This window comes from Pleurodeles waltl, chromosome 7 (assembly GCF_031143425.1).
Source record: "Pleurodeles waltl isolate 20211129_DDA chromosome 7, aPleWal1.hap1.20221129, whole genome shotgun sequence".
In the NCBI taxonomy this organism is placed as follows: Eukaryota; Metazoa; Chordata; class Amphibia; order Caudata; family Salamandridae; genus Pleurodeles; species Pleurodeles waltl.
The window spans coordinates 102,735,660-102,750,753 of NC_090446.1; the positions used below are offsets into that span (position 1 = coordinate 102,735,660).

The window sequence follows — 15,094 nt, forward strand, 5'->3', positions numbered from 1 at the left end:
TGAAGTTAGGGCATGTGTGCTCTACATGTGATTTTTTTAAATGCATTTATAATGCATTTTTTATAAATTGCACATGCTTACCACCAAATTTGATTTGGTGCTAATTGCATTTCCTAAATGCCCAATTTGCATTTATGAAATGCTTGATACATGTACTTTGGAAATCGCAAATAGGAATTCCCTATTTGCAATTTCCTATTTAGAAAATCACAATTTGTGATTCTCTAAATGGGGTCGCAATTTTAAGGAATCGCTATTTTTGCGATTCCTTAAAATTGCACAGCGAATGCCTTTCATACATCTTGAAGGGCATTTTTGCATTCGCAAACTGCTGAATTTTGCGATTCACATTGTTTGCAAATGCAAAATTGCTTGATACATCTGGCCCTATATTTTTTACGAGAAGTAATTTAACTTTCTTCGGGAATAACACGTTACTTTAGATAGAATCCAAAATATAGAGCAAATATCACTGCTATTTAGAGCCTCATACTTGCTGCTCATCGACCTGTCAAATAATTAAAATCCGTGGTCAGCTGTATGCCATTTTGAAAGGTGCTGAGGAGACGGAATTTGAATAACTTCTGGAAATAGCAGGATTCAAATTCAACATTGAGCAATATCACATTTATTCATTCCCCAACCGGATGTCAAGAAATCACACATTTGTTGAGAGGATACCACTGAGGACATTTTCCATTTATTTTTTAATGTGATGCAATTTTGTATGATGTGTTCTCGAAGAGCCACTTGAGAGGTCTTAAACCTTTCTAAAGATCCTCCAGTCTCACTTCTTTTACCAACCTCAAATCCCTGCTGTTGATTTTGAGTTCTTTGTTTTTTATATTTTGGAGGAGCCATTTTGTATTATTTAAAACTACCATGGTAATTTTTGTCTTTACTTTCTGCAGGTTATGGGATCATTGTTCTTTCTCCTAGCCTGTATTCTTTACAAGCCACCACCAGAATCCCCTCGGAGTAGCTCGGATACATCAGATGAATCTCCCTCACCAGTCAAGAGTGATACGGATTGCACGATTTGACATCACCAGATCCCATGCTTTGCTGGGTCACATTACTTCAGACGTTTGCAGTTGTTCGCCAAATTCGTGTTTGAGAAGTTGAGATCTCTTTAACGTGGTACCCACTGTCCCAAGAGTCCAGGTGGGCTCTTCCTTCCATGGATCACTTCACAATCATTGCTGCTGCTTTTCTACTGTAAAACAAGGGCTTTCCATGACTGTGTTGTGTGCTTACACAAGATTCAGTATGTGTCAAAACAGTAAAACATGTTTACTTTTTCAATACAGGACACATCCGAAACAACCAGGATTAGCACAAAAATGTGACCATTTTTTTTACACACCTTCAGCTAGCTTGTATCACTTTTGATCTCTTTTTTTTACCTACAAACTGCTTGCACAAGTGAAAAAATGAAGGGTGCTCATAACTGGCCACTTTGGTAATAAGAAGCAAAAAGGGAAGTAGATGTCTGTTGTGCTGTCTCTGTTTAACTATTCTTATATGTTAACCTAATTCCTCCCCATTCAATCAAAAATGAATTCGTAGACCTAAAGAATATGCTTAAAGGATAGGTGCGAACCTTGCCCAAACGCAAGGGGTCTGAAGGGGCCTTCGCTTTCCCACCTACGGATCATTACCGCCCCCTACCAGGGAGTCCCAGATCCAGTGTATACAAGGCCTTCTGGACACAAATTTAAGAATTGATTTTTTCATACAATGGTAAGACGGTTTCTTCCTTCACTTCAATGCTGGATTAGTCAAAGACCGCATAACCTTGTCCCAGACATGGCTTGTTTGAGTGACACATAGGTACAGGTGGAAAACTTTCAAAGCCTCTTGATGTCTTATGGGGAGGGGACATTATTGACTTTTGCAGCTTTATATTACTGATTTGATTTTGAACTTCTGTGTTTTGAAGTGACACTAGCACATTCAGACAGTGTTCTTCTGCCTCCCAGGCTTGGTTAAATGGCCCCTTAATTGTAAATAATAGTTTACAGAGCGCCTTATGGATGTAGTAATTCAGTCAGTACTGCAAGTATACGGTGCATAGTAATGTGGGCCAGCGTGGATCAAGGAAGTGTTATTTACTGGTAGATCAACATGGTTCTTAAAGGCCAGGTGCGTGACAGGAGATTTTTTTCCATGTTCAGCTCACCTTCAATGCATGCTGCATGTTTTCGACCCAGGACTATCTTGTTCCAGAGCTAATATCAAACGTGTATATACTCTCACCCAAATTCACTCTTTGGACACTTTCCGGCATCTACTCAAACCCTGATCTCACATGATAACATTGTGCTATGCAAGTTTTATTTATACCAGCAACAATCATTTCTCTGGTTAGCAAGAAAATCATTTTTTGCGAGTTATTAACATGAATTGTTACAACTGGGAGCGACACAGGTTGTCCCTGAAGCACACTTTTGTATAAGGTTACAGAAATGTGGCACATACGACAGCGGGGAGGCTTCGACAAGCACTAGGTACGTTTAGTAGTAGTTTGTACCGAGAGCCACTATATTTTTTAATGTATCTCCTTTTTAATTTTATTTACTCTTTGAAGCGACTTTTTGTAATTACTTGAGACTTAAATGTGTTTATGTATATGCATAGAACAGGTATTTAACGTACTGTTGTCCACCGGTTGCGACTGGAAATATTGTGAGTGGGTGCAGTGAATCGACTCTCTTCTAATGTTTTGTACACAGATATCCTGCTCCTCTTCCAAGGTTCAATCAGTTTACCACAAATCAGGAGGTTTTCTTTAGGATTTTACACACCCAGTAGGTCTCTATTTCTAAATCAAGAGGGTCCTTCACTGCTGCGTCTGGCAACAGTTTAAATGTGAAAATAAACCTTCCTGGAGTTTCATGGTGCCAGTTATAAGCAATTCTCTGCAGAGGCTCTTAGCCACCTGTCTTTTGGTGCAGGCCCCCAGGACTTCCACCCCGGTGTGGGTGTACTGTGCGGAGTCGGGGTGCTGGCTCAAATTCCACTCATTGACCCCAGTGTCTTTGTTAGATCACCGGCTTCAGGTCCCCCACACTTTTTCTTACATTCTCTCTAGGTCTCTGTCCCCATCACTATTTCTCTCTCACTCTCACGTACTCTCTGTGGCTCTCTCCCTCTCCCTGTTGCTTTCTTGACCCTCTTGCATGTGTTTTTCTCTTACACTGTCCTCTCTTTTACTCTGCGGTTGTGCTAGAGCTAATACAAAATGTAAAAGCGGCTTTAACAAGTGCATCAGTGCAGGCAGACATGTTTACACCACAGAGTTCTTAAAACAGGGAATGATTATTGTCAGTATGCGGTGAAGTGAAACTCACCAGACGAAAGGAGGCTTATTATGGCGGTGTTGCTAACAGCAGTGCCATGGGTTCCTTACAAAGCAGCCAGTAAGCGTAAGCTAGGGAGGCTTGGGTGAATCGGATGGGTTCCACTCCAGTGGCAGTATCCAGCACTGGCAGAGATGTGGTGTAGACATGTAGGTGGCAACTGTAGGATAGTAATGGGCACTGAAGGGAATGTCATGTACACAGACAGGTGCATGTGGTGAAGACAGCCAGGCACCTATCTGGGGGGGAAGTAAAAAGCACTAATGTGGATGTGTTAGAAGGAAGACTATAATATATCTACTAGCTAAAAAGAAGTGGGCCTTGCTTTGAGGTTAAACAGCACAAACTGGAAACATTCAGATTCTTCACAAAAATCCATTGGTTGGCTCAGTTCTTATTTAGAAGGATTCTGGGCATCGTTCGTGTAGGTGAATGAAATGCTGAGGCGTTTGTACAGTGCACGCTTGTTCATTGTTTCTGCAAAACAAGTAGAAATGTCATACATTGTTATGTAAATTCATTAGAATATTCTGTGATGCAAGTTATCAATCAACATTCTTCAAAAGCCTTGGTAGCATAGTCAGGCTGATTTTTCACATAGGTTCTTATCTGAATCCAGCTGCTAGTCCAGTAATGATGAGGTTTGTATCTAGCACACACAGCAACCTCAAAGGCATCAGGCACGCGGGAGACATTCAGATATGGCTTCGGGGAGAGCCGCTGGATTGAGTTCACAAGAAGTTGAGCCCTCCAGAGCTGTGACAGGTTCTCACATAAAGGCAGGAAGGCTAGAGGTTGGCATAGTCAGCTAGAGTCCCAGCCCATTTCACAGCACTATAATAAATGAGATAAAGCAATGGTAAATGCATATTTGTAAGTTACCTGTTACTTGACTGATACTATTCCTGACCAGTCAGACCACTCCTTAACTGAACACATTGGCTTGCCTAAGGCTATTGTGGTTTAAAAAGACAGACTTACACCTCTGCTAGATATTTGTCTCAAGTCGTGTCTGAGGGCCTGATTACGACCTTTAGAGATGGCCCGCCGTTTCCATAGGATATAATGGAACTTGTAAAATGGCAGACGGGACATCCGTCACGTTTGTGACAGAGTACCCATCCACCAATGTTGTAATCAGGCCCTTAGTCATTATTTGCCCTCAGCGCTGTGTCACACTTCCAACCACTGTATGTTAAATATCTACCATTAGGGAAAGGAGAGTTCAGTCCCATTGCTTTGTGGAAATTGCGTAAATGGCAACATTTAGAAACATCAAAGAAAAAGATGCCAATTGGAAGTCTCAAATGTAGGTTCTGCCTACCCAAAGGGTGACATGCTGGTATTATTGATCATTCATAGACCAATAAAGAGCCACTGAGTGATCTCTTGTACCAAACTGCTCTGAACTGTCCCCATCCTCTGGGATAAATAGGTCATGGCTTGACACACACCTTCAAAAATTGTGGAGCGAAAAGTTGTCACAGAGCAGCAATGAATTGTAATGGGATAAGTTAATATCCTGAATGTTCAACACCCTACAACACTCTCATCTCATTGAAAGTGAAACCCCTCTCCTCCTGACGCGGACAAAGACGCTAGGCTGCACTTGGGTTTTTCTTAAGGTGTGGTCAGATGTTGCCTTTAGGAATTAGGGGCACTCAGCTGGCATTATGCCCTATAGTCTATCATTCCCTACACCAGCGCATCTAGCACACTTCTGTTGCCCTTACGGACTCCTTCCCAACGCCTCCTCTATCAGTACATACCTGGAATCCAAACCTTTGTTGTGAACACATGGATTTGGCTTTCAACTGTTGCTGCCTCTTACTGATTCTCAGATTCCATGTGTTAATACAAAAGTACAATATGTGTTTGATGTAAAAGTGTAAAATGCTGTGGTGTACTGCAAATTGTGCCAGCGGTGTACTTGTTCTCTTACTATGTAATGCATTATGCCAAAACATTTCGCATAAGTGTAGAAAATAGAAAAGGACCAGATTGCTACTGTTGAACCTCCAGGTTGTCTTTGTTCTTAAGGCTTAGCTAAGCAGTCAGTAGTGACCAGCACAAGCTCAAGTCTGCAAAATGAAGGTTTTGTCTTCAAGGGGCCGATAACCAACGCCTGTACTGAACCCAAGTGACACCTTCACAGTTTTGAAGTAAGTGTCACAGTCAGAGACATACTTATTAATCACAAGAGTAGTGAAAATGTTGCAGGAACACTCCCAGAATGTGTTCAGTATGAAGAAAAAAATGTTAGCAGGTTCAAAACACAAATGCATTACATTTACCATTTAGAAATGTAAACGTTTTACATTTCCGAATGCGTAAATGTTCATGCTTTGTCAAGCCTCTAAGTCTGAGCTTCGCAAGTGTACTGCTCTAATGACGTGAAAATGCAAAGAAATGCAGACTTTTCTTCTAGTCACTTTCTGGGTGCAGTGCGTCAAGAGCGCTGCATGTATTCCTAGGAGCTGCTCATCTGTATTGCATGCAGTTGGGTCTGTCTGTCCCCGTTGATAATTTGCTGCCTATTTTACAGGAAATGTACTTCAGATCTGAAGTAGGTTGTAGTATATTGGAGAAAAGCACAATTAGTGAAGATTGAACCTGCTCATTGTCTTCCAGGTGGTAACACGCAGGTGACTTTATTTACCTTTTACAATAGAATATTCGAATTAGTACATTCACGGTAGCATCTTTGAACATATGCACAGGCTTCGCAGGAAACAAAAATCATATCTAAAATGATTCTGTAATGTTTTCCATTCAATTTAACGAGGTTTATTAACTAAAGAAATATAGAGGTATTAACTGAAAGTTAGGGGCATAGGTTCTGTCCAAAGATGAGCAATGTTTTCATCTTTTGTTAAGTGTATGCACAGAAAAGGTAGGGAGAATTTACAAACCTTTCTGAGAGCTAAGAATGGCGTCCTGGTTTTAAAGCTGCACGGCAATTATTTTAATTTCGCTTACATTAAAGAGACAATGAATGTTCACAGTACTTAGAACGCATATCAGCACCAGTTTCTCCTTCCTCTGTTGCAACAAGGTTCTATGCTAGATATAATTTGAGGTAGGCTTTAATAAAGTGCACCTGTAAAAAATCACAGCCCTGACAGCATTCTGAAGCAGTTCTTCGGGGTTTTAAGACATAAACTCCTAAACGGCAAAGGGGGACAATTTATACGCACCTTAGTTATAAGTTGTGGAGTCCTTGCAGTTTCCCTCTTACCCACCTGATTTGCACATTTGACCCACTCAGATGACAAACAACATAAATACAAAAGATGTTTTGAGGTTATAAATACTTGGGTAAAAAATGTACTGTGGAGCAAATAAGAGCCAATTACAGTTGTGTTTGTTGAAATTGTAATTTTCCATCCATTGTCGATGTTCTGCCATTACTTGGCAGTGCAATGATTTCGGTTACGTCTGCATCTGAGAGTTATGGCTCAGCGCATGGACCATTTAGATGTTCAAGCCCAAATATCAGCCTCCTGTGGGGTTAACATAAGCCTTCATTCATTGCAAAGAATTTAGCTGATGGATGATTCAGCCGTAGCATCTCACAAACTCTGGCTAACACATAACGTTTTACAATAAATATTTCACTTTATTCCTGTGGGTCCAGGCCTTCTGTTCGTGACCCTTAGTGGGTCTTGTTGACCAGTAATTTTTTAGGGCAGTCTGTTCGCTATTAAAGAAAGTATTTACTTAAAAATGTTTGTACCATTTTGTATTAATTAATTCTGTTGTTCTTAATTAAGCGGAGACCTCAATTTGCAAGTTTTGAAGTATATCTTCTTAAAGTCCAAGCATTTCTATCTGAAACCTATTACTATATAGAAATTAGTTCATGGTCAACAAATCCTATGCTCTGGTAGAGTCCAAAAATACAGCATAAATCGCATGCAAATCCTAACTAATACTGGGCCTTTAATTACGTATTTATATGTTACAACACATACTTCTTAATTACCATTGACTCATATTCCATAAGAGAATCATTAACTTTGTGAGTGGACTTTCAAATCTTCAGTGTGGACATTAACTTCTTCCAAGTTGCCCCCTTTGTTAGGGACTGTACTGAACGTAAATTTGAATGAGGACTACTCTAGGCTTCTGGGAAGCCAAGTATAAAGTCGCACAGAGGCAGGTATGCAAAAATGTTAACAGATTAATGCCGTAAAAAGTCTTGTTCATTTGCCTCTAGGTCACCATGGTCAAATGCCAGTGGAGTATTAGGATTTATTCCTTCATTATTTTCTTTTACTATGTTTTACGCCACATAATATTAAACCAAACTAAACTGATATACTTGTGAGGCAGGGAATATACCTGTGTGAAACTGGCTATGCCATACTTGTTGCCTACTCTTGTTTACAAATTAATACAAAAGAAATGGCGGTATTTTAGTGTAAAGTTCTAAAAAGCACTTACTTTATAGATTACATTATTATTATTTTTTAATTTTGTGATGTGACTTTTTAAGCATTAGCTGCTTGAGATTAGGGTGGTGGCCATGGTTGTCAACAAAGTTTGGTTTTAGCAGGGGGTGGGGGAGGGGAGCCTCATGGATATGAAGGTGAACAGATAGCTTTGTGCCTTTTCAATAAATTAAGGTATGTTTGCAGTAGTAGGTATTAATGAAAGTCTGAAAAAGAGACATGAAATACTTGTTGTCCTTGTGTAATACTGAATGTAATCTTGTAGTGTATTGTTTTGTACCAATGTAATCAAATAAAATATTGTCATACAAGAAGTGTTTGTAGTAATCCATCTTTGTAAGCACCAATTTATGAATGCAGACACTGCAGTGACAGTGATACCTGTGTACATGATACGTGGAGCCATAGATGGCCCTGGAAACCCCCACCCCTTAGGGCCAGCTCCTCCCGAGGTGCCTACCCTCGGGATGTAGCTGTTTGCTTTTGCTTGGCGGGAGCTGAGAGCTCCTGCTAAGCAGAAGCAAACAAAACTCAGCTTTCAGCAAGCAGGAGCTGTCCAACAGCTCCCGCTTGCTGAAATCAGAGTTTTCATCTCTTTCCCTGCACACAAACCTGTGTGCAGGGAAAGAGATTAAAACATTGCTCCCGCCAACAGGGAGCTGCTATTTAAAGCAGCACCCTTTTTTGCAGGAGCTTTGCTGGTTCCCACAGGATGCAGGAGGCGACTGGGACAACTGGGGCCTTCAGGCTCACCCCGCGGTCCTCATGTGAGCCAAGTGTATTTCTCTGCAGGTCTACTTTGTCAAGTTACCTGATGAAGACGCTGGAGGTAGAATCACATTGGCAAAATTACAGACACACAAGGTCACTGAAGACATTTTCTCATTGTCCTTAATGCAGCTGCAGTGTAGGTGATGTACTATACATTTACCCACTTACTTTAGCACTTACTAATTAGCCAATAGAAAGTTGGGTAGACATTTAGCACAAAATGGTGGCCTATTCTTGGATAAATACCCATGGCGATATTCATTCTGGCATGATGCTCATTTCACAGTAATTAAACAGCAACAGGAAGCACTTACAGATATACACAAAGCAGATGCTCAAGTTGACTCTCCATTTGAGTAAACTACTCAACTGTGCATTTCTCATTCCCCTCTGTCACGCGCTCTCTACTTTCTGTACTTCTCTCACTTTTCTGAGTTTTTTCATGACCTTCACACTTTTTGTCTATTTGCCCAGGCTTTTCCCTTTTCCTCTCACTATCCATTTCTCTTTTTCAATCGTACACTCCGTTCACATGCACTCACCAGTACACAAACTCCCAATCACAAACTACACTTGCAAACTCTTGCACGCTTCCTCTGTTACACTCACACTCATTCCTGCACGCACTCTGATCAGCTCAGGGCCTCACTTTTAACCCCCCAACCACCACCAATAGTGATATTTTTCAATCTCACCTTTGTCTGTTTCTTTATCTCAACTTCCCCACCATTACAAGGATTTTGGTGGCCAGGGCATAGACATATGTCAGTTGTTTTTGTGACCCAGTTAAATATTTGTGGGTGTTGTACGGACTTCATTTAGCACAAAATGAATAGTAAAATTTACAGTGGCTCTGAACAGGGACCCCAAAATATATTTTACCCAGGGCCCAATAAACCCTTATAATGACACTGCCAGAGGAGATCCCTCCAAGAACCCAGAAGATCTTTGCAGAGAGCTTCTGTGCCAGAGACTAAGTGGTGGAAGGAGACAAGTTTAAGCCTAAAAGGACATTATAATTACAGCTCCCTGTTTTCCGTTTTTATAGATAAATACAGGCAGAAAATGTGTTTCCTGTCTATATTTATTTTAAAAAACAGAAAAATACAGATAATTTGGCTTCTTTTGAGTGACTCTCTATACTGAGATTAATGAATTTCAGGCCACTAGCTGTACTTATTAGAAGCATGGGGAGTTACAAAGCTGAATGCTATTTGCTTAAATTACTGTATATCTTAACATGTATTTGTGTTATTATGCTATTTTTTCATGTGGTTTTATTAGTTTATTAATTTTGTCGGTGTAATGTGCTAAAACCTGACAGACATCGAAGTATGAGTGCACTTTTATCCGTTAAATAAGTGCAGAAGTATACAAGTTATCATTTCATCTGTTCACAAAATAAGTATAGATAAACACCAATAAGATTGCCCAAAAATAAATATGGATAAATGCAGACAGCAATGTTAAAAAAATAAATACCATAAACCTGGGAGCCCTAATGATAATCTATTACAATAACTCACATTCCAATAGAGGTGCTCGGTTCGGATTCATTAATTCTCTCTCTCTCTCTCTCTCTCTCTCTGTTTCTCTCTCTCTCTCTCTCTCTCTCTCCATCTCTCTCTCTCTCACTCCCCCTACCCCAAACCCCGCCCTCTTAACGGGGCCATTCGTGGCACAGGGTTCAGTGGTTATAGGGTGTTGGCCACAAGCCCTGTGGCCAGTCATGTGTGGTGCAGGGTTGGGTGGTTTTAGGGGGTTGGCAACAGGCTAGGCAGTGGATGAATTAACGTATAGTAACTAAAATTACTTTACGTTAAAACAACCGAAGAAATTCTCTGGAAAAAAAAAATGTTACGCGGACGTTTGTACTTAGGAAATAGATTTTTTTTTAAAAACATTGAAATTCACATAATAGACAAAAGTTAAAGGGACATTATAGTTAGGCTCACATTTTAAACGTACAAAATCATAGAAATTCAGCAGTTATAGTTAGTGCTATTTCAAGTAACTATAACTTGTGCCCTAAGGTAACTAAAACTGGCACCCTCGCCATAAACTGCAAATTACACCACATTTGGCAACACTCATGATATCTTTGATAACATCAATGATAAGATCTATGTAATGTTTTCAGTAAAAAATTTGAGGTGAAAACTGTGCATGGCGGGTGTGCGGGTTGTTGCTATTGAAGCCTAGATCGACTAAATAACCTTTGGTGTCTAAAACACTGGGTACTGATTTAGTTATAAAAAAAGATGTTCAAAATGAAGAAAATTGCACACTACCGATGGTTCCTCCATATTTCAGGATTTCTCCAGATCCGACTACAACGCTGTAGTTGTGCGGTTGCCTCTTCAGTACTTTGATGTAGGTTTATTTCTGGACCTGAAAAATGCGAAGGACTTGGACTTCCCTCCAGAGACAGAATTTCAGCTTCCTGGTGGCCCTTTGTCAGCTAAGCACGGCATTTTCAGCTTTGACAGAAAAAACACCTGAGACTATGAACATTTCTTTGTGTCCAGAGCCCACAAAATCAAATCTCTGTATAGAGATTTTAACAGCCTAAAGCAAGAAAATCAAATACTACCTGTACTATATCTGCAGCCCCGTTCTCTCTTATCATTCCTTTATGGCTGGGTGGTATAAGCACCTTCTGCAAAGTGCAGGAGAATACTATCTGCTTCTAAGGGTAGGGAGTTCATGCACATAGACTTGTTAGGAAGAAAAGCCTTTGCATCAGAAAGCCTGGCTTTAAAAGCATGCACTGCTACTGGTCATGTGGGCTCACAACCACATGCATTGTGGTGGTAGTTTCTGTGGCAGCCTCCTGCTGTCCGAAACAACTGTGAACCCCCAACCAAAGTCTGATTAAAGATGAGTTGATGCTTCAAGTAAGCTATGCAGACATGTCTAAATACTGTAGAAGCAATGGCAAAATCATTGGGTTTGGGATGGTGTTTTACAAATATACCTAGATGATGTTGATGGGCTTTCCAATCGATGTTTAAGTTCAGCTACTATCTATGCCCTTTTATGTTCAAGGTTTTTTTAAAAAAAGAAGGTGTACCACTCCTTCGGAGAAAGATTTAAACAAAACAGGCCTATGCTAATCTCTAGCATTGACCTCTCCAGCCTCACATATGTTTCATCACCAATTCAGGAAATGTGGATGATCCTGGCATCATTTTAAAAAACCTAATCAACACTCTCTGCCACCTACTCCTTGTTTTCACTATTAGCCATGCAGAGGTTCTGATGGATGAAGCCAGCAGACTGCATGTTCCTTCCCTCTTAACATACATGGTTCTCTAGTTGGGGATCAGTTTTAATCAAAAATGAAAACAAAAAGGTTCTCCAGGCCATTAGTTCCTCTGCACTTCAGAAAGCATTGTTTCTTTTTTTTGCGATGAAATTGACACCCATTCCTCATCGTGATCTCTCTTATCCCCTCATTTTGAAGACAGAGGTGATGTCAGTTTACAGAAATGGTCTTTAAAAAAGTACTGGAAAAAGGCAGATGCTTTCTCAGCCCTAACAAAAGACAGTTTTAGACTTCTGTGTCCCAACTAGAATCTTCTGTAGAGTCCATGAGCCCCTCAAGAAGAGGACTGGTTAGAGCCTTTTGAACTGCAAATGAAGTTGAGAGAAGTTCTAGTTGTGGCTATGTCTGTCTGATTCTTGGTCTGTTTGCATTTCTTCATAAGTCTTCACTAACAACAGGGCAAACTGTCTGGCTGTGAAAGGTTGACCTTTGAGAAGGTCTGTAACCAGGATACTCCTCTCTTAGTCCTTGGAGGATGATCTTCAGTATTTTGCTAGATGAACCAACAATGGTCATATATGAAGCCTTGCTCAGGGACTAGAAACACACACATGACTATGCTCATTCACCCACAATCTTGCTGATGCCTCCTTTCAGGATAATTAAGATGAGAGGGTTGGGTTCAGCCTCACTGCTCTCTCCTCCACCATAAACACAGGGCCCAAATCTGGGCAAAATGGGCCTCTAAGAAAGTCCTGTCTTGTGAGGGATCCAGCTTGCATATATCCAAATTTATGAGGAAACTATGTCGCTGAAGACAACTCTTCATCTCATCCGAACCTCCCAATACCTGTACTCTAGTCAGTGCAAGAAGGAGCCAGTCATCCAGGTAAGGAAAAACACTCCATCTCTAAAGATATAGAAGTGCGTCCAAGGGTGGCTTTATCTTAGTAAACACCCTTGGGGTAGACTTGATGCAAAATGGCAATATTTGGAAATGACAGTGTCTTTTTAGAGCAAAATATCTAACGTATTTCTGATGAGTCCTGGCTATGGTAATGTGGAAATAGACATTGGTTAGATCCATAATGATCATAAAGGTTAAAGTAATGATACTCTGTTTCTTCTCCATCTTGAAAGGAATCCTCCTTATCTATGTGTTAATCTCTCATAGATCTATATTCAGCCTGAACATATACTAGGGTTTGGGGCAAGGAAGATCCTCGGATACACTCCCTGTCTTCTCTATGCTGCTACAACTCAAATCACCCCGCCATGTTCATCAGATTGAGAATTTCTGCTTCCAGAGCCACTTCCCTATTGCATCCTGAGGTTCCGGCATAAGAATGATCCCAGAGACCACCTATCTCTAGAAACTGTATCTTGGATCTTTTCTTCACAACCTTACAAACCTATGTGTCAGAAGAAGATTCCTCATGAGCCAGAAGGAAAATCTTATCCTTCCTCCAGCAATAAGACATTTTCCCACCATAGCAGGAACACTGGTTCCTGGTTGGCGATCCAGACTTCCCATTTTGATCTCCCTTATTCTTATTTTATTTGCCTTTCTGTCTTTTATAAAAAGAATTCTGCTGTTGCTTCTGTTGGCAAGATTGTCTTGCATGCTGGCGGAGGGAAGATTTGGAAAGAGTAGGGAATCCGACACTGATGTACCACCACTCTTTTGAAAGGACTGCAAATGTTTTTCTCCTAGGAGATACTATGTAACTTCTTTCCAAGTCCATACCAAAGAACATTGCCCTCTCAATAGGTATTATAAAGGGCCCTGATTTCTGCTCCACATCAGTGTGCCAACTCTTGAAATATAGGTTCCTTCTAGCAGAGATGGTGGCACCAGCTGCCAGGGCAGAAGTTGCCAATATGTCAAAGGATGTATCAGATAAAAACTCCACCTGAATAGAATTTCTTTAAAGCAATTTTCTTTTCAGTCTGTCCTTAAGGATACTTTTCTCAGCCATAGACATTCTGCCAACCAGACTGGCAACCAAAAAATCAATGGCCACTGACTCAGGTATGAACTTCTCAACTTCTTCTAAAGAATAAAGCTTTAAGTTAAGGAAGATTGACTTTGTTCGGATCCTTCCACTCCCTTTTGACCACATCTGCAACATGTTGGTTAATAGGAGGACACAGTCCCTGGCCTCCTGGAAGTGTCTAAGAACCAGTTCATAATAGGTAGGCAGTAACTCATCCACAGGAAATTCCATATTCTAATGGATACATCGATCTGTGGATTCCTCACCTTTTGAATAACCCCTATGCTCCAGCATTACACAGAAACTTTTCTTCACAGCTCTACTACTTCGATGAGGTCGTCATCATGCCACAGCTCTGCATGCAACTCCGTGTGACACCATTGGAGCCACAAGAAGCCCTCATTGGAATTCCAACATCAGTTTCCTTTATTCCGTGCCTTTGATGCGCAATGGTTTTTTCATAGTCTCTTCTTAAAGTTACCTGTTGAGTGACATTGTTTTGGGGAAAAGTCGGTACACTGTTCTAGGAAGCAATGTCTCCACCCAGGATGTCTGGGTTTAAGCCCTGCAGAGAATAGGGGTCAGATGTTGATCACAGATACCCATGAAGACTGCCTTTGGTGTTAGCTCGGACCTCAATGTTGATGCCTGGTCTTCATTCCAGAAGATGAATCTGAAGGCCTTGAAGGAGGAGCAAAGCTCTCATGGTCAACGTGGGAAAAGAGAAGAGAGGTCATCGAAAGTCTCAACCGCTTTCAGAGTCGCTGTCTACCCAGTCCTCAAAGTTATCCAAGACGAACATTAAGAAGAAGTGGCATCATAGTTCACGGAACTAATCTTCGAGAGATGGGTCTCCGACATCAGTGGCTCCCTGTCCTAGGTCTCATGAGACGTCTCAGGCTCGATCTCTGGTAACCTGTCCAGCATTGCCTCTGAATCCAGCAGGGTCTGACTTCGCCTAGGTGTCCTGATCTGGAGCCAGAGATGGTTCCTCATCCTATTCTTCCTCCAACTCCTTGACAGGAGCAGGAATATCCACCTTTTCCTGCTCCTGGAACTGATCCTTCCAGGTTTTTAAATGCGATGTACAGCATTTTCAACAGGGCTGTGACTCCATCTGGTGTGCCTGCGGGCCCCATGGGTCCGATGTCGTATTCGCTGGGAGGTTTCCTGGCACAGTATCAGTAGGTGCCGTTCTTTCCATTCATGCCGATGGCCCAAGTACCCTGGACTCCTCCAACG

At 41.1% G+C, this 15,094-nt stretch overlaps 1 protein-coding gene across 1 annotated transcript in view; it reads left to right on the forward strand.

Annotated features, from left to right (window-relative positions):
* The window catches only part of SLCO4A1 (solute carrier organic anion transporter family member 4A1), a 414,240-nt gene extending 406,115 nt beyond the window's left edge, over nt 1–8,125 (forward strand). The window contains exon 12 of the mRNA XM_069243161.1: nt 912–8,125. Coding sequence (XP_069099262.1) covers nt 912–1,043 — 132 coding nt within the window. The 3' untranslated portion in view covers nt 1,044–8,125. The remainder of the gene's footprint in view (nt 1–911) is intronic.
* Nucleotides 8,126–15,094: the final 6,969 nt, after the last annotated feature.